The 24,145-nt window shown below is 54.0% G+C and overlaps 1 protein-coding gene across 1 annotated transcript in view; it reads left to right on the forward strand.

Annotated features, from left to right (window-relative positions):
- Positions 1 to 24,145, forward strand: part of LOC115123102 (broad substrate specificity ATP-binding cassette transporter ABCG2-like) — a 72,829-nt gene that overhangs the window by 19,454 nt on the left and 29,230 nt on the right. The window contains exons 3-10 of the mRNA XM_065025183.1: positions 4,794 to 4,853; positions 5,581 to 5,695; positions 5,798 to 5,950; positions 6,037 to 6,194; positions 7,438 to 7,589; positions 7,900 to 8,001; positions 8,178 to 8,310; positions 16,288 to 16,405. Of these exons, the coding sequence (XP_064881255.1) occupies positions 4,794 to 4,853; positions 5,581 to 5,695; positions 5,798 to 5,950; positions 6,037 to 6,194; positions 7,438 to 7,589; positions 7,900 to 8,001; positions 8,178 to 8,310; positions 16,288 to 16,405 (991 nt within the window). The remainder of the gene's footprint in view (positions 1 to 4,793; positions 4,854 to 5,580; positions 5,696 to 5,797; positions 5,951 to 6,036; positions 6,195 to 7,437; positions 7,590 to 7,899; positions 8,002 to 8,177; positions 8,311 to 16,287; positions 16,406 to 24,145) is intronic.

Genomic DNA, 24,145 nt, shown 5'->3' on the forward strand with positions numbered 1-24,145 from the left:
CACACAGATACACACACAGTTAGCATGACAATGTTGAAATTACAATGTTTTCTGAAGTTATTGTAGTCATCTCACTTTCTCTCTCTCTCGCACACACACACACACACACACACACACACACACACACACACACACACACACACACACACACACACACACACACACACACTATAATTTACTAAACATAAATCTAAATTGTAGCTAGCTAGCTAACACCAACGCCTATAACTGATACAAATATAAATGTACCAGGATTAGCCAGAGAGATAATGTAAGCTAGCTAGCTAAAATTACCCAGCTAAGCTAGCTAGCTAAAATTACCCAGCTAAGATAGCTAGCTAAAATTACCCAGCTAAGCTAGCTAGCTAAAATTACCCAGCTAAGCTAGCTAGCTAAAATTACCCAGCTAAGCTAGCTAGCTAAAATTACCCAGCTAACATAGCTAGCTAAAATTACCCAGCTAACATAGCTAGCTAAAATTACCCAGCTAACATAACTAGCTAAAATTACCCAGCTAACATAGCTAACTAAAATTACCCAGCTAACATAGCTAGCTAAAATTACCCCGCTAACATAGCTAGCTAAAATGACCCCGCTAACATAGCTAGCTAAAATGACCCCGCTAACATAGCTAGCTAAAATTTCCCAGCTAACATAGCTAGCTAAAATTTCCCAGCTAACATAGCTAGCTAAAATGTCCCAGTTAAGATGGCTAGCAAATCTTTCCTTGTTGGGGAGAAGAACACCAATCTGCCATTACTTACCAAAGTAAAACAAGAATGAAGGAGAACAAGGGACTACCGTTTAGCAGTCAAATCTTTAAAAAATAAATTGTGTTAACTGTGGTCGTTTTTCAGCTATGTGGGTTGTGTAGTTTACCAGGCACTCTGTCCCAACTGCAGTATGGGATATGGCTTCCGCATTGAGGCACAGATTCTAATCCAAGGTTTTAACTAGAACTTCTTCTATAAGGTTTTAACTACACCGATTGATGTACTGCCACCACCTACTACTGTACGGAGTAGTGAAGCACAATATTCCATTGCTTTAGCTGGAACTGATACGTCTACCTCCTTATTTAGCTACTGAAATTAAAGTACTGCACTCATTATGTTAATTGCTTAAAAGCTTTAAGGAAAAATATATTTGTCATTTTTCCAGGGTCAAATTCAGGTGAAATCATTTTGGACAAAATGATTGATTTAAAATGAAAATATAAATAAATAAAAAATATATATATATATATATTTATTTATTTTTTGTTACTCCTGGTGGAATTGCAGTAAATGATGGAAATAAAAGATAAAGACCTTTTTTATTATTGTAACATTCTGAAAACAAATGGAGTCATAATAGAAATGAAAACAGCATTCAGCGAAACAGAAGAAAATGTGCAGCACAATAAACGGTACAATTACACAGACATGGCCACCATTAGAAACCAACACACACACAGCAAGCTACCGGATTCATTTAAACAACCGTATTTTAACAGCAGTGACATTTTTGTATGGTCCTCCTGTATTATTTCTAGATCAAGTGTTACGGAAGTGAATGTGAGCTTTTCAATTGGGTGGACTGCAACTACGGAAAACACCCACTGCCAAAGCCGGCAGTATAAACAAGATCCTTTATAGCATCGGAGGCCATGTTTGATAGGATGGCAGAGACTGTCACTCATTCTATAGGGTGGCAGAGACTGTCGGGCGTTCTATAGGGTGGCAGAGACTGTCACACATTCTATAGGGTGGCAGAGACTGTCACGCATTCTATAGGGTGGCAGAGACTGTCGGGCGTTCTATAGGGTGGCAGAGACTGTCACTCATTCTATAGGGTGGCAGAGACTGTCACTCATTCTATAGGGTGGCAGAGACTGTCACACATTCTATAGGGTGGCAGAGACTGTCACGCATTCTATAGGGTGGCAGAGACTGTCACGCATTCTTTAGGGTGGCAGAGACTGTCACGCATTCTATAGGGTGGCAGAGACTGTCGGGCATTCTATAGGGTGGCAGAGACTGTCGGGCATTCTATAGGGTGGCAGACACTGTCGGGCATTCTATAGGGTGGCAGACACTGTCGGGCATTCTATAGGGTGGCAGAGACTGTCGGGCATTCTATAGGGTGGCAGAGACTGTCGGGCATTCTATAGGGTGGCAGAGACTGTCGGGCATTCTATAGGGTGGCAGAGACTGTCGGGCATTCTATAGGGTGGCAGAGACTGTCGGGCATTCTATAGGGTGGCAGAGACTGTCGGGCATTCTATAGGGTGGCAGAGACTGTCGGGCATTCTATAGGGTGGCAGAGACTGTCGGGCGTTCTATAGGGTGGCAGAGACTGTCGGGCGTTCTATAGGGTGGCAGAGACTGTCGGGCGTTCTATAGGGTGGCAGAGACTGTCACTCATTCTATAGGGTGGCAGAGACTGTCACTCATTCTATAGGGTGGCAGAGACTGTCACACATTTTATAGGGTGGCAGAGACTGTCACGCATTCTATAGGGTGGCAGAGACTGTCGGGCATTCTATAGGGTGGCAGAGACTGTCGGGCGTTCTATAGGGTGGCAGAGACTGTCGGGCGTTCTATAGGGTGGCAGAGACTGTCACTCATTCTATAGGGTGGCAGAGACTGTCACTCATTCTATAGGGTGGCAGAGACTGTCACACATTTTATAGGGTGGCAGAGACTGTCACGCATTCTATAGGGTGGCAGAGACTGTCGGGCATTCTATAGGGTGGCAGAGACTGTCGGGCATTCTATAGGGTGGCAGAGACTGTCGGGCATTCTATAGGGTGGCAGAGACTGTCGGGCGTTCTATAGGGTGGCAGAGACTGTCGGGCGTTCTATAGGGTGGCAGAGACTGTCGGGCGTTCTATAGGGTGGCAGAGACCGTCGGGCGTTCTGTAGGGTGGCAGAGACCGTCGGGCGTTCTGTAGGGTGGCAGAGACCGTCGGGCGTTCTGTAGGGTGGCAGAGACCGTCGGGCGTTCTGTAGGGTGGCAGAGACCGTCGGGCGTTCTGTAGGGTGGCAGAGACCGCCGGGCGTTCTGTAGGGTGGCAGAGACCGCCGGGCGTTCTGTAGGGTGGCAGAGACCGCCGGGCGTTCTGTAGGGTGGCAGAGACCGTCGGGCGTTCTGTAGGGTGGCAGAGACCGTCGGGCGTTCTGTAGGGTGGCAGAGACCGCCGGGCGTTCTGTAGGGTGGCAGAGACCGCCGGGCGTTCTGTAGGGTGGCAGAGACCGCCGGGCGTTCTGTAGGGTGGCAGAGACCGTCGGGCGTTCTGTAGGGTGGCAGAGACCGTCGGGCGTTCTGTAGGGTGGCAGAGACCGTCGGGCGTTCTGTAGGGTGGCAGAGACCGTCGGGCGTTCTGTAGGGTGGCAGAGACCGCCGGGCGTTCTGTAGGGTGGCAGAGACCGCCGGGCGTTCTGTAGGGTGGCAGAGACCGCCGGGCGTTCTGTAGGGTGGCAGAGACCGCCGGGCGTTCTGTAGGGTGGCAGAGACCGCCGGGCGTTCTGTAGGGTGGCAGAGACCGCCGGGCGTTCTGTAGGGTGGCAGAGACCGCCGGGCGTTCTGTAGGGTGGCAGAGACGGAGCAAATTCGATGACTTCGAAGGTGAAATATATCACATTTCTTTGTTAATTTTGTTTGTTTGTTGAATAATGTGTATTTCATCACCTGTCGAATACATTTACATTTAAGTCATTTAGCAGACGCTCTTAAAACCCTCAAATGGTCCTACTCCTGAAAAAGTCCAACGGGATGGAGAAATCTGAAGTGGTCGCCGGAGCCCAGAGTAGTATGACTCTGACTGCATGATTGGGCTACTTCTGTGCTCAGGCGCACGGGCTCCCTCAATGTTACCAGGACAAAGGAAACACGTTCTCATTGCAACACATGGAGCACTGCAAACAAAAGACAATGGGAGGGGAAAAATGACAACACTCGTAATGGTTATGAAAAAAAGTTTAGCAGGTTGTGAACACCGCATACAACGTTGCCAATCCGGGAATGAGAACCCGTAAATGACTGTAATTTAAATGCATGTATTAACAGAAATTAATGAATGAGAACAGTAAATTACTTTAATTTAAATGCGTGCGTTAACAGAAATGAATGCAAATGACGGGGATTAACACATTTACTAGGCGTGACATATGTCATGGAGACTTGATAAAAACAATTTTTTAAAGCAATTAAAGAGCAAACAATTCACACAATGAAACAATGAATTTGCAAGAATTGATGGAAGACCGCTGAGTGCATTTTAGGAGAGCTGAGTGCATTTTAGGAGAGCTGAGTGCATTTTAGGAGAGCTGAGTGCATTTTAGGAGAGCTGGGTGCATTTTAGGAGAGCTGGGTGCATTTTAGGAGAGCTGAGTGCATGCATTCTGGAAAGAGATTACCCAGATCTTCACCATGCACCCCTCCCCTTCTTCTTGTTGCAACATCGTAGACTATACTCGAGATACATTATCTGCACATATTGTAGACGCTTTTCACAGACCGCATCAACTCAATCAGCTTGACCTTTTGCCACGAGCACTACCTAAATCGCAGGCTGCCCAAATAGGCATCGGTCTACACATACTTTTCAACCCACAACTATTTAAAACAATTTAAATAATGATCCTGGGTGGATAAGTCGTGTTTTTTTTTTTAATGGTTTTATTTAGACAGGAGTAATTATTGTAATTTAAATAACCTACTCTCCAAGAGAACGGTTGGCAGTATCTGCTGAGGCATCAGATCTGTTGTCCAGCTCAGCACTAACAGACGTTTGTTTCCTGTCTCTACAGCGGTCTGATGAAACCAGGGCTGAACGCTATCATGGGGGCCACAGGAAGCGGGAAGTCATCGTAAGTGACATTTCCAGCTGACTCTGACAAACCTGTGACTCTCGTTGAACGTTGTGAGCTAACGTTATACTGACAAACCTGTGACTCTCGTTGAACGTTGTGAGCTAACATTATACCGACAAACCTGTGACTCTGAACGTTGTGAGCTAACATTATACTGACAAACCTGTGACTCTCATGGAACGTTGTGAGCTAACATTAGACTGACAAACCTGTGACTCTGAACGTTGTGAGCTAACATTATACTGACAAACCTGTGACTCTGAACGTTGTGAGCTAACATTAGACTGACAAACCTGTGACTCTCGTTGAACGTTGTGAGCTAACATTAGACTGACAAACCTGTGACTCTGAACGTTGTGAGCTAACATTATACTGACAAACCTGTGACTCTGAACGTTGTGAGCTAACATTATACTGACAAACCTGTGACTCTGAACGTTGTGAGCTAACATTATACTGACAAACCTGTGACTCTGAACGTTGTGAGCTAACATTATGACGAATGGTTGTGATCTGGTTGTTTAAAAAAAGTTGCATTGTACTATAGTTGTGTAAAGGTTGTGGTTGTGCTGTATAAAGGTTGGGGTTGTATTATAGTTGGTTAAAGGATGGGGTTGTATTATAGTTGTGTAAAGGTTGGGGATGTGTTGTATTATGGCTGTGTTAAGGTTGGGGTTGTGTAAAGGTTGTGGTTGTGTAAAGGTTGTGGATGTGTTGTGTATAGGTTTCTGGATGTGCTGGCAGCCAGGAAGGACCCAGCAGGTCTGGCTGGAGAGGTGTTGATAGACGGAGCTCCTCAACCTCCCAACTTCAAATGCCTCTCAGGATACGTGGTCCAGGTGGGAGACACACACACACACACACACACCAGTGACCAGACTATAGTTACGAGTGTCTGGTCTCTCTCTCTCTCTGTCTCTCTCCCCCCAACCCCCTATCAGGATGATGTGGTGATGGGAACTCTGACTGTGAGAGAGAACTTCCGTTTCTCTGCAGCTTTGCGTCTTCCGTCCTCCGTCAGCCAGAAGGAGAAAGAGGACAAAGTCAACCGACTCATCACAGAACTGGGCCTCACTAAAGTAGCAGACTCACGGGTCAGTGTGGATGGGTTTATGCGGGGGGATGTGGGGGAGAGGACAGAGAGAGTGTGTGACTATGAATGTGTGTATTCTGTCTCCAGGTTGGTACCCAGTTGATCAGAGGAATATCAGGAGGGGAAAGGAAGAGGACAAACATCGGTATGGAGCTGATCATCGACCCTCCTGTTCTCTTTCTGGATGAACCCACCACCGGCCTGGACGCTAGCACAGCTAACTCTGTACTACTACTGCTCAAGAGGTAGAACCTGGGTATTGTAGTTCTAATATTGTAGGGTTAGTCTGGGTATTGTAGTTCTCTTTCTGGATGAACCCACAACCGGCCTGGACGCTAGCACAGCTAACTCTGTACTACTACTGCTCAAGAGGTAGAACCTGGGTATTGTAGTTCTAATATTGTAGGGTTAGTCTGGGTATTGTAGTTCTCTTTCTGGATGAACCCACCACCGGCCTGGACGCGAGCACAGCTAACTCTGTACTACTACTGCTCAAGAGGTAGAACCTGGTTATTGTAGTTCTAATATTGTAGGGTTAGTCTGGGTATTGTAGTCTGGGTGTTGCAGTCTGGCTGTTGCAGTCTGGGTATTGTAGTGCTAATACTGGGGGTTAGTCTGAGTATTGCAGTCTGGGTATTGCAGTCTGGGTATTGCAGTCTGGGTATTGCAGTCTGGGTATTGCAGTCTGGGTATTGCAGTCTGGGTATTGCAGTCTGGGTGTTGCAGTCTGGGTGTTGCAGTCTGGGTGTTGCAGTCTGGGTGGGTGTTGTAGTCTGGGTATTGCAGTCTGGGTATTGCAGTCTGGGTATTGCAGTCTGGGTATTGCAGTCTGGGTATTGCAGTCTGGGTATTGCAGTCTGGGTGTTGCAGTCTGGGTGTTGCAGTCTGGGTGTTGCAGTCTGGGTGTTGCAGTCTGGGTGGGTGTTGTAGTCTGGGTGTTGCAGTCTGGGTATTGCAGTCTGGGTATTGCAGTCTGGGTGTTGCAGTCTGGGTGTTGCAGTCTGGGTGTTGCAGTCTGGGTGGGTGTTGTAGTCTGGGGTGGGTGGGTATTGTAATCTGGGTGTTGCAGTCTGGGTGTTGCAGTCTGGGTGTTGCAGTCTGGGTGTTGCAGTCTGGGTGTTGCAGTCTGGGTGTTGCAGTCTGGGTGTTGCAGTCTGGGTGTTGCAGTCTGGGTGTTGCAGTCTGGGTGTTGTAGTGTTGCAGTCTGGGTGTTGTAGTGTTGCAGTCTGGGTGTTGTAGTGTTGCAGTCTGGGTGTTGTAGTGTTGCAGTCCGGGTGTTGCAGTCCGGGTGTTGCAGTCCGGGTGTTGCAGTCCGGGTGTTGCAGTCCGGGTGTTGCAGTCCGGGTGTTGCAGTCCGGGTGTTGCAGTCCGGGTGTTGCAGTCCGGGTATTGCAGTCCGGGTATTGCAGTCTGGGTGTTGCAGTGTTGCAATCTGGGTATTGTAGTCTGGGTATTGTAACACTAACCCTCCTCCTCTCTCTCTATCAGGATGTCTAGTCATGGCCGTACCATCATCCTGTCCATCCACCAGCCTCGTTATTCCATCTTCCGTCTGTTTGACAGTCTGACTCTGCTGGTTAGTGGTAAACAGGTTTACCACGGCCCCGCTCAGAGTGCTCTAGACTACTTCTCTAACATCGGTGAGACTAAATCCTTAGAAATGACCTGTTTCTAGTGAGTCTAAATCACACTCCTCCTGCTAACCAGACAGTGTAGTCTCAGCTCTCTACTGGCAAACCAAGTTATGAAATGTCTAGAGTTACGGAACAGTTATTATATCCATCATTATATTGTCTCTCTTTAGAGGTTACTAAGAACAGAGGCATTTGAGATAGGAAAGGTTGAAACATTGATACACTGAATGTATCAATGTTTCAACCTTTCCTGTATCAAAACCTTTTCTGTATCTATAAACAATGTAATTACAACTATGATGTCATCGTTACCCAGGGTACACTTGTGAACCCCACAACAACCCGGCTGACTTCTTCCTGGACGTGATCAATGGAGACTCTACCTCCATCGCCTTTGATAGGGTAAAGGAAGGAGACGGTGAGTTCTGATTGGCTAAGGAGCAGAGTCAGTGGGCGGGATCAGTCAGGTCATCCAATGGAATTCATATTTTGTCTCTTCATATACTCCCTCCCTAATATGTTTACCCTCCATTTACCTCTGTTCTGGCCTCTCTATCCCTTCCCTTCCCGTCCAAACCCCCCTCCCTCCCCCAGACTCTGACCCAGACAAGGTTACCAGTTCCAGGCAGAACATAGAGGACCATCTGGTCCAGGAGTACCGGGGGAGTCAGTACTATGGAGAGACCAAGGCCCAGTTAGAACGCATCACCATGAACAGGGAGTACAGGTACCAACACACACTCTCTCTGTCTGTCTGTCTCTCTGTCTGTCTCTCTGTCTGTCTCTCTGTCTGTCTCTCTGTCTGTCTCTCTGTCTGTCTCTCTGTCTGTCTCTGTCTCTCTCTCTCTCTGTCTCTCTCTGTCTCTCTCTCTCTCTCTCTCTGTCTCTCTCGATCTCTGTCTCGATCTCTCTCTCTGTCTCTCTCTCTGTCTCGATCTCTCTCTCTGTCTCTCTCTCTCTCTCTGTCTCTCTCTCTCTCTCTGTCTCTCAATTTCAATTCAATTTGCTTTATTGGCATGACGTAACAATGTACATATTGCCAAAGCTTATTGTGGATATTTACAATATGAAAATAATAAGAATCAAAATTGTCAACAGGACAACAGTAACAACAATAACCAAGGGTCAAAATAACCATCCATTGAACAATAACAATAAGTATACAGTAGAGGACATGTGCAGGTTGATTGGTCTGTCAGACACTGTCCCTCATCTTATAGCAGGCAGCAATGTAGTGCGCTGCCAACCCACAGCTCTCTGCATCCTCCCCCAACAGGATGGGTAGCCTTTCCTCATCAGAGAGGTCTTTGAAACTTTTTAAGGGTTTCAAATTTGGTGAAATGACACTCTAACTGTTTTCTATTTTTGACATTTTGTCAGGAAATGCAGCTCCGTCTCAGGTTCTGCTGTTGTGCAGTGGTTGCACAGCCTTTCCTCTACAGGGAGCCAGGTTTTCATGTGTCTACCCTTCTCAATGGCAAGGCTGTGCTCACTGAGCCTGTACTTTGTCAAGGTTTTGATGTTGATCAGTAACCATGGTCAAATAGTTAGCCACGGTGTACTATCGATTTAGGGCCAGATAGCAGTGCTTTGTGTTTGTGTTTCCCAATAAGTAATGTAGTTTTGTTTTGACTGTGTCGTAATTTGTTTTATTCTGAATGATTGGATATTCTGGTCCTGAGGCTTTAGTGTGTTAGTAGAACAGGTTAGTGAACTCAGCCCCAGGACCAGCTGGATGAGGGGACTGAGGCTTTAGTGTGTTAGTAGAACAGGTTAGTGAACTCAGCCCCAGGACCAGCTGGATGAGGGGACTGAGGCTTTAGTGTGTTAGTAGAACAGGTTAGTGAACTCAGCCCCAGGACCAGCTGGATGAAGGGACTGAGGCTTTAGTGTGTTAGTAGAACAGGTTAGTGAACTCAGCCCCAGGACCAGCTGGATGAGGGGACTGAGGCTTCAGTGTGTTAGTAGAACAGGTTAGTGAACTCAGGACCAGCTGGATGAGGGGACTGAGGCTTCAGTGTGTTAGTAGAACAGGTTAGTGAACTCAGCCCCAGGACCAGCTGGATGAGGGGACTGAGGCTTCAGTGTGTTAGTAGAACAGGTTAGTGAACTCAGCCCCAGGACCAGCTGGATGAGGGGACTGAGGCTTCAGTGTGTTAGTAGAACAGGTTAGTGAACTCAGGACCAGGACCAGCTGGATGAGGGGACTGAGGCTTCAGTGTGTTAGTAGAACAGGTTCGTGAACTCAGCCCCAGGACCAGCTGGATGAGGGGACTGAGGCTTCAGTGTGTTAGTAGAACAGGTTAGTGAACTCAGGACCAGGACCAGCTGGATGAGGGGACTGAGGCTTCAGTGTGTTAGTAGAACAGGTTTGTGAACTCAGCCCCAGGACCAGCTGGATGAGGGGACTGAGGCTTCAGTGTGTTAGTAGAACAGGTTAGTGAACTCAGCCCCAGGACCAGCTGGATGAGGGGACTGAGGATTCAGTGTGTTAGTGAACTCAGGACCAGGACCAGCTGACCACGACTCCATTTTGCTGATCCCTGCCTACAGGCAGAAACTAAAACAAGAGGCTCCCACGCTGAGGTCTGTCCAACGCTGGTCAGACCAAGCTGACTCCACACTCCAAGACTGCTTCCATCACGTGGACTGGGACATGTTTCGTATTGCGTCAGATGGAAATATTGACGAATACGCTGATTCGGTGTGCGAGTTCATTAGAACGTGCGTCGAAGATGTCGTTCCCATAGCAACGATAAAAACATTCCCAAACCAGAAACCGTGGATTGATGGCAGCATTCGCGTGAAACTGAAAGCGCGAACCACTGCTTTTAATCAGGGCAAGGTGTCTGGTAATATGTCCGAATATAAACAATGCAGCTATTCCCTCCGCAAGGCTATTAAACAAGCTAAGCGTCAGTACAGAGACAAAGTGGAATCTCAATTCAATGGCTCAGACACAAGAGGCATGTGGCAGGGTCTACAGTCAATCACGGACTACAAGAAGAAACCCAGCCCAGTCACGGACCAGGATGTCTTGCTCCCAGGCAGACTAAATCACTTTTTGCCCGCTTTGAGGACAATACAGTGCCACTGACACGGCCTGCAACGAAAACATGCGGTCTCTCCTTCACTGCAGCCGAGGTGAGTAAGACATTTAAACGTGTTAACCCTCGCAAGGCTGCAGGCCCAGACGGCATCCCCAGCCACGCCCTCAGAGCATGCGCAGACCAGCTGGCCGGTGTGTTTACGGACATATTCAATCAATCCCTATACCAGTCTGCTGTTCCCACATGCTTCAAGAGGGCCACCATTGTTCCTGTTCCCAAGAAAGCTAAGGTAACTGAGCTAAACGACTACCGCCCCGTAGCACTCACTTCCGTCATCATGAAGTGCTTTGAGAGACTAGTCAAGGACCATATCACCTCCACCCTACCTGACACCCTAGACCCACTCCAATTTGCTTACCGCCCAAATAGGTCCACAGACGATGCAATCTCAACCACACTGCACACTGCCCTAACCCACCTGGACAAGAGGAATACCTATGTGAGAATGCTGTTCATCGACTACAGCTCGGCATTCAATACCATAGTACCCTCCAAGCTCGTCATCAAGCTCGAGACCCTGGGTCTCGACCCCGCCCTGTGCAACTGGGTACTGGACTTCCTGACGGGCCGCCCACAGGTGGTGAGGGTAGGCAACAACATCTCCTCCCCGCTGATCCTCAACACGGGGCCCCACAAGGGTGCGTTCTGAGCCCTCTCCTGTACTCCCTGTTCACCCACGACTGCGTGGCCACGCACGCCTCCAACTCAATCATCAAGTTTGCGGACGACACAACAGTGGTAGGCTTGATTACCAACAACGACGAGACGGCCTACAGGGAGGAGGTGAGGGCCCTCGGAGTGTGGTGTCAGGAAAATAACCTCACACTCAACGTCAACAAAACTAAGGAGATGATTGTGGACTTCAGGAAACAGCAGAGGGAACACCCCCTATCCACATCGATGGATCAGTAGTGGAGAGGGTAGCAAGTTTTAAGTTCCTCGGCATACACATCACAGACAAACTGAATTGGTCCACTCACACTGACAGCGTCGTGAAGAAGGCGCAGCAGCGCCTCTTCAACCTCAGGAGGCTGAAGAAATTCGGCTTGTCACCAAAAGCACTCACAAACTTCTACAGATGCACAATCGAGAGCATCCTGGCGGGCTGTATCACCGCCTGGTACGGCAACTGCTCCGCCCTCAACCGTAAGGCTCTCCAGAGGGTAGTGAGGTCTGCACAACGCATCACCGGGGCAAACTACCTGCCCTCCAGGACACCTACACCACCCGATGTTACAGGAAGGCCATAAAGATCATCAAGGACATCAACCACCCGAACCACTGCCTGTTCACCCCGCTATCATCCAGAAGGCGAGGTCAGTACAGGTGCATCAAAGCTGGGACCGAGAGACTGAAAAACAGCTTCTATCTCAAGGCCATCAGACTGTTAAACAGCAATCACTAACATTGAGTGGCTGCTGCCAACACACTGTCATTGACACTGACCCAACTCCAGCCACTTTAATAATGGGAATTGATGGGAAATGATGTAAATATATCACTAGCCACTTTAAACAATGCTACCTTATATAATGTTACTTACCCTACATTATTCATCTCATATGCATATGTATATACTGTACTCTAGATCATCGACTGCATTCTTATGTCACTAGCCACTTTAACTATGCCACTTTGTTTACTTTGTCTACATACTCATCTCATATGTATATACTGTACTCGATACCATCTACTGTATGCTGCTCTGTACCATCACTCATTCATATATCCTTATGTACATATTCCTTATCCCCTTACACTGTGTATAAGACAGTAGTTTTGGAATTGTTAGTTAGATTACTTGTTGGTTATCACTGCATTGTCGGAACTAGAAGCACAAGCATTTCGCTACACTCGCATTAACATCTGCTAACCATGTGTATGTGACAAATAAAATTTGATTTGATTTGAGCTGGATGAGGGGACTGAGGCTTCAGTGTGTTAGTAGAACAGGTTAGTGAACTCAGGACCAGGACCAGCTGGATGAGGGGACTGAGGCTTCAGTGTGTTAGTAGAACAGGTTAGTGAACTCAGGACCAGCTGGATGAGGGGGCTGAGGCTTCAGTGTGTTAGTAGAACAGGTTTGTGAACTCAGCCCCAGGACCAGCTGGATGAGGGGACTCTTTTCTTTGCTCAGCCCTTGGCATTGCAGGGCTTGGTAATGATATGAGAGGGTCACTGTATTTTAGATGGTTCCAAAACTTAATTGCTCTTTTATGAGTTGTTATTATTAGTGGATATTGGCCTAATTCTGCCCTGCATCCATTGTTTGTAGTTTTCCTCTGGACATTTAGGAGAATCTTACAGAACTCTGCATGCAGGGTTTCAATGGGGTGTTTGTCTCATTGGGTGAAATCTTGTTTTTCAAGTGGGACCCCTCACCTCGCTGCCATAAAGTGCAATTGGTTCCATGACACATTCAATTAGTTTTAGCCATATTTTAATAGGTATTTCAATTTGAATTGGTTTTTTAATGGTGTAGAATGCCCTGCGTGCCTTTCTCTCTCAGTTCATTCACTGCCTCATTAAGGTGTCCAGTTGAGCTTATTTTTAAACCTCAGTAATTGTAGTGTGTACAGTACTCTATATATTTAAACCTCAGTAATTGTAGTGTGTACAGTACTCTCTATATTTAAACCTCAGTAATTGTAGTGTGTACAGTACTCTATATATTTAAACCTCAGTAATTGTAGTGTGTACAGTACTCTATATATTTAAACCTCAGTAATTGTAGTGTGTACAGTACTCTCTATATTTAAACCTCAGTAATTGTAGTGTGTACAGTACTCTATATATTTAAACCTCAGTAATTGTAGTGCGTGCAGTACTCTATATATTTAAACTTCAGTAATTGTAGTGTGTGCAGTACTCTATATATTTAAACCTCAGTAATTGTAGTGTGTGCAGTACTCTATATATTTAAACCTCAGTAATTGTAGTGTGTACAGTACTCTATATACACTGCTCAAAAAAATAAAGGGAACACTTAAACAACACAATGTAACTCCAAGTCAATCACACTTCTGTGAAATCAAACTGTCTACTTAGGAAGCAACACTGATTGACAATACATTCCACATGCTGTTGTGCAAATGGAATAGACAACAGATGGAAATTATAGGCAATTAGCAAGACCCCCCCCCCCCCCCCCCCAATAAAGGAGTGGTTCTGCAGGTAGTGACCACAGACCACTTCTCAGTTCCTATGCTTCCTGGCTGATGTTTTGTCACTTTTGAATGCTGGCGGTGCTTTCACTCTAGTGGTAGCATGAGACGGAGTCTACAACCCACACAAGTGGCTCAGGTAGTGCAGCTCATCCAGGATGACACATCAATGCGAGCTGTGGCAAGAAGGTTTGCTGTGTCTGTCAGCGTAGTGTCTAGAGCATGGAGGCGCTACCAGGAGACAGGCCAGTACATCAGCAGACGTGGAGGAGGCCGTAGGAGGGCAACAACCCAGCAGCCGGACCGCTACCTCCGCCTTTGTGCAAGGAGGAGGAGGAGCACTACCAGAGCCCTGCAAAATGACCTCCAGCAGGCCACAAATGTGCATGTGTCTGCTCAAACGGTGAGAAACAGACTCCATGAGGGTGGTATGAGGGCCCGACGTCCACAGGTGGGGGTTGTGCTTACAGCCCAACACCGTGCAGAACGTTTGGCATTTGCCAGAGAACACCAAGATTGGCAAATACGCCACTGGCTCCCTGTGCGCTTCACAGATGAAAGCAGGTTTACACTGAGCACATTTGACAGACGTGACAGAGTCTGGAGACGCCGTGGAGAACGTTCTGCTGCCTGCAACATCCTCCAGCATGACCGGTTTGGCGGTGGGTCAGTCATGGTGTGGGGTGGCATTTCTTTGGGGGGCCGCACAGCTCTCCGTGTGCTCGCCAGAGGTAGCCTCACTGCCATTAGGTACCGATATGAGATCCTCAGACCCCTTGTGAGACCATATGCTGGTGCGGTTGGCCCTTGGTTCCTCCTAATGCAAGACAATGCTAGACCTCATGTGGCTGGAGTGTCTCAGCAGTTTCTGCAAGAGGAAGGCATTGATGCTATGGACTGGCCCGCCCGTTCCCCAGACCTGAATCCAATTGAGCACATCTGGGACATCATGTCTCGCTCCATCCACCAACGCCACGTTGCACCACAGACTGTCCAGGAGTTGGCGGATGCTTTAGTCCAGGTCATGGAGGAGATCCCTCAGGAGACCATCCGCCACCTCATCAGGAGCATGCCCAGGCATTGTAGGGAGGTCATACAGGCACGTGGAGGCCACACACACTACTGAGCCTAATTTTGACTTGTTTTTGAGGACATTACATCAAAGTTGGATTAGCCTGTAGTGTGCTTTCCACTTTAATTTAGAGTGTGACTCCAAATCCAGACCACCATGGGTTGATAAATTTGATTTCCATTGATAATTTTTGTGATTTTGTTGTCAGCACATTCAACTATGTAAAGAAAAAAGTATTTAATAAGAATATTTCATTCATTCAGATCTAGGATGTGTTATTTTAGTGTTCCCTTTATTTTTGAGCAGTGTATTTAAACCCAAGTAATTGTGGTGTGTACAGTACTCTATATATTTAAACCTCAGTAATTGTAGTGTGTACAGTACTCTATATATTTAAACCTCAGTAATTGTAGTGTGTACAGTACTCTATATATTTAAACCTCAGTAATTGTGGTGTGTACAGTACTCTATATTTTTAAACCTCAGTAATTGTGGTGTGTACAGTACTCTATATATTTAAACCTCAGTAATTGTAGTGTGTGCAGTACTCTATATATTTAAACTTCAGTAATTGTGGTGTGTACAGTACTCTATATATTTAAACCTCAGTAATTGTAGTGTGTACAGTACTCTATATATTTTATACCAATTGAGATCTTTGGTCTAATTCCCTGAGATCTGGATCTTCTCTGGAAAATCATTGTTTTAGTCTTTTTGGGGTTTACTGCCAGGGCCCAGGTCTGGCAGTACTGCTCTAGCAGTTCCAGGTTCTGCTGTAGGCCAGGTGCTGTTGGGGACAGCAGGCATAGGTCATCTGCGAAGAGTAGGCATTTAACCTCTGAATTGTGGAGACTAACACCAGGGGTTGAGGATTTTTCTAGAATAGTGGCCATCTTGTCTATGTAAATATTGAAGAGTACAGGGCTCAGATCGCAACCCTGGCGAAGGCCCCGCCCCTGGTTAAAGAATTCTGTTATTTTCTTGCCAATTTTAATGCTGCACGTATTGCCAGTATACATTGATTTAATTATGTCATATGTTTTACCCCCTACACCACTTTCAATAACTCTGTAGGACAGTCCTGTTTGCCAAATAGAATCAAATGCTTTTGGAACTCTCTCTCTCCCAGCAGCTGCTACTGAATTTGGAACTCTGGAACTCTCTATATCTATCCATCTCTCCATCTTTCTTGCAATGCATGCTGAGAGTTTTTTGGAGTCTCTCTACGGTCTCTCTCTCTCTCTATTGTCTGTCTGTGTCTGTGTCGGTCTGGTCTGGTCTGGTCTGGTCTGGTCTGGTCTGGTCTGGTCTGGTCTGGTCTCTGCAAGTTAATGGACAATCTTCTTCTTGTTCTCCAGTGTGAAGACTCCCTCTCGGACCATCACGTACAACACCTCCTTCTCTACTCAGTTCAGATGGGTCCTGAAGAGAACCTTCAAAAACCTCATCCTCAACCCTCAGACATCCTTCGCTCAGGTGTGTGTGGAGGGGGGGGGGGGGGGGGTGCGATAGTGTCAACTGTAAAGTTTGGTGGATGAGGATGTTTTTCATGGTTCGGACTTAGCTACCCACCTACCTACCCACTTACCTATCCACTTACCTACAGTGCCTTGCGAAAGTATTCGGCCCCCTTGAACTTTGCGACCTTTTGCCACATTTCAGGCTTCAAACATAAAGATATAAAACTGTATTTTTTTGTGAAGAATCAACAACAAGTGGGACACAATCATGAAGTGGAAAGACATTTATTGGATATTTCAAACTTTTTTAACAAATCAAAAACTGAAAAATTGGGCGTGCAAAATTATTCAGCCCCTTTACTTTTAGTGCAGCAAACTCTCTCCAGAAGTTCAGTGAGGATCTCTGAATGATCCAATGTTGACCTAAATGACTAATCATGATAAATACAATCCACCTACCCACTTACCTACCTACCCACCCACCCACCTACCCACTTACCCACCCACCTACCTACCCACTTGCCTACCCACTTGCCTATCCACTTACCCACCTACCCACCCACCTACCCACTTGCCTATCCACCTGCCCGCTTGCCTGCCTGCCTGTCCATACCTGCCTGCCTGCCTGTCCACTTGCCTGCCTGCTCCTTGCCTGCCTGCCTGCCCTTGCCTGCCTGCCTGTCCACTTGCCCACTTGCCTGCCTGTCCGCTTGCCTGCCTGCCTGCTCACCTGCCTGCTCACCCTGCTTGCCCTTGCCTGCCTGCCCACCTGCCTGCTCACCTGCTTGCCCTTGCCTGCCTGCCTGCCTGCCTGCCTGTCCGCCCGATCACCCTGCCCACCTGCCTGCCTGTCCGCCCAATCACCTGCCCGCCTGCCTGCCTGCCCCGCCTGCCTGCCCTTCCCTGCCTGCCTGCCCGCCTGCCTGCCTGCCCGCCCTGCCTGCCTGTCCATTGCCTGCCTGCCTGTCTGCTTGCCTGCCTGCCTGCCTGCCTGCCTGCCTGTCCGCCTGCCTGCCCGCCTGCCCTTGCCTGCCTGCCCTTGCCTGCCTGCCCTTGCCCGCTTGCCTGCCTGCCCACTTGCCCTTGCCTGCCTGCCTGTCCATGCCCACCTGCCCGCGTGCCTGCCCGCCCTGCCTGTCCGCCCGCCCTGCCTGTCCATGCCCACCTGCCCTTGCCTGCCTGCCTGTCCATGCCCGCTTGCCTGCCTGCCTGCCCGCCTGCCTGCCCATGCCTGCCTGCCCTTGCCTGCCTGCCTGCCCTTGCCTGCCTGCCTGCCCATTGCCTGCCTGCCTGCCCGCCCCTTGCTGCATGCCTGCCCTTGCCCACCTGCCCGCTGCCTGCCTGCCCATTGCCTGCCTGCCTGCTTGCCCACCCTGCCCATATGCCCTTGCCTGCCCGCCTGCCTGCCTCCGCCCCCTGCCTGCCGCCTGCCCGCCCCCTTGCCTGCCTGCCCTTGCCTGCCTGCCCCACATGCCTGCCTGCCCATGCCTGCCTGCCTGCCTGCCCGCCTGCCTGCCTGCCTGCCCTGCCCTTGCCTGCCTGCCCCGCCCTGCCTGCCTGCCCGCCCCTGCCTGCCTGCCCATGCCCGCCTGCCCGCCTGCCTGCCCGCTGCCTGCCTGCCTGCTTGCCCCACCTGCCCACATGCCCTGCCTGCCCTTGCCTGCCTGTCCGCCATGCCTGCCTGCCTGTCCGCCCTTGCCTGCCTGCCTCCATGCCCTTGCCCACATGCCTGCCTGCCCTTGCCTGCCTGCCTGCCCTTGCCTGCCTGCCTGCCCGCCTGCCTGCCTGCCCGCCTGCCTGCCCGCCCACCTGCCCGCCTGCCCACTTGCCCACCCTGCCCTTGCCTGCCTGCCCGCTTGCCTGCCTGCCTGCTTGCCCACCTGCCCACCTGCCCATGCCCGCCTGCTCATGCCTGCCCACCTGCCCACCTGCCCGCCCTTGCCTGCCCACCTGCCCGCCTGCCTGCCTGCCTGCCCGCCTGCGTGCCTATCCATCCGCCCACTTGCCCTGCCTGACCCTTGCCCACCTGCCCACTTGCCTGCCTGCCCGCCTGCCTGCCTGTCCACTTGCCCATTGCCTGCCTGTCCATGCCCCTTGCCTGCCTTCCCTTGCCTGCCTGCCCTCTTGCCCACCTGCTAGCCTGCCCTTGCCCCTGCCTGCCCACTTGCCTGCCTGTCCATGCCTGCCTGTCCATGCCTGCCTGCCCGCTTGCCTGCCTGCCTGCCTGTCCATTGCCTGCCTGTCCGCGCCTGCCTGTCCTTGCCCATTGCCACCTGTCCATGCCTGCCTGCATATCCATGCCCCTTGCCTGCCTGCCTGTCCGCCCCCTGCCTGCCCATGCCCACCTGTCCACTTGCCCACCTGCCCGCCTGCCTGCCTGCCCGCTTGCCTGCCTGCCCGCTTGCCCTTGCCTGCCTGTCCGCACCCACCTGCCCTTGCCTGCCTGCCTGCCCGCTTGCCGCCATGCCTGCCTGCTTGCCCCGCCTGCCCCGCCTGCCTGCCTGCCTGTCCATGCCTGCCTGCCCGCCCTTGCCAGCCTATCCATTGCCCTTGCCTGCCTGCCCGTTTGCCCTTGCCCACCTGCCCGCCTGCTTGCCCGCCTGCCCTTGCCTGCTTGCCCTTGCCTGCCTGCCTGCTTGCCCTTGCCTGCCTGCCCATGCCCACCTGCCCTTGCCCATGCCCACCTGCCCGCTTGCCTGCCTGCCCACCTGCCCATGCCCGCCTGCCCGCTTGCCTGCCTGCCCACCTGCCCGCTTGCCTGCCTGCCTGCCCGCTTGCCCTTGCCCACCTGCCCTTGCCTGCCTGCCTGTCCATTGCCCACCTGCCCATTACCTGCCTGCCCTCTTGCCCGCCTGCTAAGCCTGCCCTTGCCCACCTGCCTGCCCGCTTGCCCACCTGCCTGTCCATTGCCCACCTGCCCTTGCCTGCCTGTCCATACCCACTTACCCACTTGCCCACCTGTCCATACCTGCCTATCCATGCCCACTTGCCCACCTGTCCATGCCACCTGCCTGCCCTTGCCTGCCTGCCCTTGCCCTTGCCTGTCTGCCTTGCCTGCCTGCCTGTCCGCCGCCACCTGCCCTTGCCTGCCTGCCTGTCCGCCCCGCCCGCCTGCCTATCCATACCCATGGCCATTGCCCACCTATCCGCCTGCCTATCCACCTGCCTGCCTGTCCATTGCCCACCTGCCCACTTGCCCACCTGCCCTTGCCTGCCTGCCTGTCCATGCCCACTTGCCTGCCTGTCCGTTTGCCCTTGCCTGCCTGCCCGCCTGCCCCTTGCCTGCCTGCCCACCTGCCCGCTTGCCTGCCTGCCACCTGCCCGCTTGCCTGCCTGCCCACCTGCCCGCACCTGCCTGCCTGTCCATGCCCACCTGCCCGCGCCTGCGTGCCTATCCATGAACCACTTGCCTGCCTGTCCGCCCCTGCCTATCCACTTGCCACCTGCCCATTGCCTGCCTGCCCCCTGCCTGCCTGTCCATGCCCGCCTGCCTGCCTGCCTGCCATCCTCCCACCTGCCTGCCTTCCCTTGCCTGCCTGCCCTCTTGCCCGCCTGCTAGCCTGCCCACTTGCCCACCTGCTTGCCCTGCCTGCCCACTTGCCACCTGCCCGCTTGCCCGCCTGCCCTTGCCTGCCTATCCACCTGCCTGCCTGTCCATGCCTGCCTGCCACTTGCCTGCCTGCCCCTTGCCTGCCTGTCTGCCTGTCCTTGCCTGCCTGCCTGTACCGCCTGCCTATCCACTTGCCCACCTGCCCTTGCCTGCCTGCCTGCCTGTCCACTTGCCCACCTGCCCTTGCCTGCCTGCCTGCCTGTCCACTTGCCTGCCTGCCCTTGCCCACCTGCCCGCACTGCCCACCTGCCCTTGCCCACCTGCCCCTTGCCTGCCTGCCTGTCCTGCCTGCCTGTCCACTTGCCTGCCTGTCCTGTGCCTGCCTGCCCACTTGCCCTTGCCTGCCTGCATGCCTGCCCACCTCCCTGCCTGCCTGCCTGCCCGGGCCCTGCCTGCCTGTCCGCCTGCCTGCCTGCCCTTGCCTGCTTGCCTGTCCGCCCACTTGCCTGCCTGTCCATGCCCCCATACCTGCCTGTCCATTGCCCATGCCCCTGCCCTTGCCTGCCTGCCCGCCTGCCCGCTTGCCCACCTGCCCTTGCCTGCCTGCCCGCTTGCCTGCCTGCCCGCCTGCCCATGCCCGCCCCTTGCCCATTGCCTGCCTTGCCCCTGCCCTTGCCTGCCTGCCCACCTGCCCGCCTGCCTGCCTGCCTGCCCGCCCCCCTTGCCCGCCTGCCCTTGCCTGCCTGCCTGTCCCGCCCGCCTGCCCCGCTTGCCTGCCTGCCCTCTTGCCCGCCTGCTAACCTGCCCCGCCCACCTGCCTGCCCAGCCCGCCTGCCTGTCCATGCCCGCCTGCCCTTGCCTGCCTGTCCATGCCCACTTGCCCTTGCCCACCTATCCATGCCTGCCTGTCCATGCCCTTGCCCACCTGTCCACTTGCCCGCCTGCCTGCCCTTGCCTGCCTGCCCCTTGCCCTTGCCTGCCTGCCCGCTTGCCCGTTGCCTGCCCACCTGTCCATGCCTGCCTGCCCATGCCTGCCTGCCTATCCTGCTTGCCCTTGCCTGCCTGTCCACTGCCCACTGGCCATACCCACCTATCCGCCTGCCTATCCACCTGCCTGCCTATCCATGCCCACCTGCCCACTGCCCACCTGCCCTTGCCTGCCTGCCTGTCCACTTGCCCACTTGCCTGCCTGTCCGTTGCCCCTGCCTGCCTGCCCGCCTGCCCTTGCCTGCCTGCCACCTGCCCGCGCCTGCCTGCCCGCCTGCCCGCCTGCCTGCCTGTCCATAACCCCACCTGCCCGCTTGCCTGCGTGCCTGTCCGCCCAACCACTTTGCCTGCCTGTCCACTACCTGCCTGTCCACTTGCCCCTTGCCTGCCTGCCTGTATCCATGCCCTTGCCTGCCTTCCCCTTGCCTGCCTGCCCTCTTGCCCACCTGCTAGCCTGCCCACGTGCCCACCTGCCTGCCTGCCGCTTGCCCGTATAACCTGCCTGTCCATGCCACCTGCCCCTTGCCTGCCTGTCCATTGCCCTTGCCCACCTGTCCTTGCCTGCATATCCATCCTTGCCCTTGCCTGCCTGCCTGTCCGCGCCCACCTGCCCGCTGCCCACCTGTCCCATGCCCACCTGCCCACTTGCCTGCCTGCCTGCCCTGCCTGCCTGCCCACCTGCCCCTTGCCTGCCTGTCCATGCCCGCCTGCCCGCACCTGCCTGCCTGCCTGCCCACTTGCCCTTGCCTGCCTGCTTGCCCACCTGCCCTTGCCTGCCTGCCTGCCTGTCCTTGCCTGCCTGCCCGCGCCTGCCTGTCCATGCCCTTGCCTGCCTGTCCATGCCCCTTGCCTGCCTGCCCTTGCCCCTGCCCACCTGCCCGCTCTGCCTGCTTGCCCATGCCTGCCTGCCTGCCCTTGCCCTGCCTGCCCGCCATGCCTGCCTGCCCACCTGCCCATGCCCGCCTGCCCCTGCCTGCCCACCTGCCCGCCTGCCCACCTGCCCGCGCCTGCCTGCCCGCCTGCCCCTTGCCTGCCTGCCTGCCCCTTGCCCTTGCCCACCTGCCCTTGCCTGCCTGCCTGTCCGCCCCACCTGCCCATGCCTGCCTGCCTCTTGCCCGCCTGCTAACCTGCCCTTGCCCACCTGCCTGCCCCTTGCCCACCTGCCTGCCCATGCCCCTACCTGCCTGTCCATGCCCACCTGCCCGCCTTGCCTGCCTGTCCATGCCCTTGCCCACTTGCCCACCTATCCATGCCTGCCTATCCATGCCCACTTGCCCACCTGTCCATGCCCACCCTGCCTGCCCTTGCCTGCCTGCCCCTTGCCCTTGCCTGTCTGCCCACTTGCCTGCCTGCCTGTCCATGCCCACCTGCCCGCCTGCCTGCCTGTCCGCCGCCCATGCCTGCCTATCCATACCCATGACCATTGCCCACCTGCCCATGCCTGCCTGCCTGTCCATCCGCCCCCTTGCCTGCCTGTCCATGCCCACCTGCCCTTGCCCACCTGCCCACTTGCCCACCTGCCTGTCCATTGCCCTTGCCTGCCTGTCCGTTTGCCCTTGCCTGCCTGCCCACCTGCCCGCCTGCCTGCCACCTGCCCCTTGCCTGCCTGCCTGCCTGCCCGCCTGCCTGCCCTGCCTGCCCCTTGCCTGCCTGCCTGTCCGCCCCGCCCACCTGCCCTTGCCTGCGTGCCTGTCCATGACCAACTTGCCTGCCTGTCCGCCTGCCTGCCTATCCGCGCCCACCTGTCCATTGCCCGCCTGCCCTTGCCTGCCTGCCTGTCCGCCCGCCCTTGCCTGCCTGCCCTGTCCATGCCCACCTGCCTGCCTTCCTTGCCTGCCTGCCCTCTTGCCACCTGCTAACCTGCCCTTGCCACCTGCTTGCCCACCCCTGCCTGCCCCTGCCCTGCCTTGCCTGCCTGCCCTTGCCTGCCTGTCCATGCCTGCCTGCCCGCCTGCCTGCCCTTGCCTGCCTGTCTGCCTGTCCCTGCCTGCCTGCCTGTCAGCACAATGCCTGTCCATGCCCACCTGCCCTTGCCTGCCTGCCTGCCTGTCCATGCCCACCCTGCCCGCTGCCTGCCTGCCTGCCTGCCCGCCCACCTGCCCCCTTGCCTGCCTGCCTGTCCGCCTGCCTGCCTGTCCATGCCTGCCTGTCCATGCCTGCCTGCCCTTGCCCCATGCCTGCCTGCATGCCTGCCCGCCCTGCCTGCCTGCCTGCCCACCTCCCCTGCCTGCCTGTCCCCTGCCTGCCTGCCTGCCCCTGCCTGCCTTGCCTGTCCGCGCCCTTGCCTGCCTGTCATGCCCTTGCCCACCTGCCCGCCTGCCTGTCCTTGCCCTTGCCCACCTGCCCTTGCCTGCCTGCCCACCTGCCCACTTGCCCACCCTGCCCACTTGCCTGCCTGCCCATTGCCTGCCTGCCCGCTTGCCCCTTGCCTGCCTGCCTGTCCGCGCCTGCCTGCCTGTCCGCCCTGCCTGCCTGTCCACGCCTGCCTGCCTGTCCGCCCACCTGCCTGCCTGTCCTGTCCACCCCTTGCCTGCCTGCCCACCTGCCCTTGCCTGCCTGCCCACCTGCCCACTTGCCTGCCTGCCCTTGCCTGCCTGCCTGTCCATGCCTGCCTGCCCACTTGCCCACCTGCCCGCTTGCCACCTGCCCTTGCCTGCCTGCCTGTCCGCCCACCTGCCTGCCTGTCCGCTTGCCTGCCTGCCTGTCCATGCCCACCTGCCTGTCCGCCCCCACCTGCCTGTCCGCTTGCCCCCCTGCCTGCCTGCCCGCGCCTGCCTGCCCACCTGCCCACCTGCCTGCCTGCCCGCCTGCCTGCCTGTCCGCTTGCCTGCCTGCCCGCCCCACCTGCCCGCCTGCCTGCCTGTCCATGCCCCCGCCTGCTTGCCCGCTTGCCTGCCTGCCTGTCCATTGCCCATACCTGCCTCTTTCCCTTGCCTGCCTGCCATCTTGCCACCTGCTAGCCTGCCCACTTGCCACCCTGCCTGCCCTTGCCCACCTGCCCCCGCCTGCCCACCCCTGCCCTATGCCACTTGCCCACCCTGCCTGCCCACCTGTCCCTATCCGCCTGCCTGTCCTGCCCACCTGCCACTTGCCCGCCTGCCTGTCCCTGCCTGCCTGTCCACCGCCCTTGCCTGCCTGCCTGTCCGCGCCTGCCTGCCTGCCTGCCCATCCCTGCCCGCTTGCCACCCTGCCCGCTTGCCTGCCTGCCCTTGCCACCTG

Source organism: Oncorhynchus nerka, linkage group LG12 (genome assembly GCF_034236695.1).
Source record: "Oncorhynchus nerka isolate Pitt River linkage group LG12, Oner_Uvic_2.0, whole genome shotgun sequence".
Lineage (NCBI taxonomy): Eukaryota > Metazoa > Chordata > Actinopteri > Salmoniformes > Salmonidae > Oncorhynchus > Oncorhynchus nerka.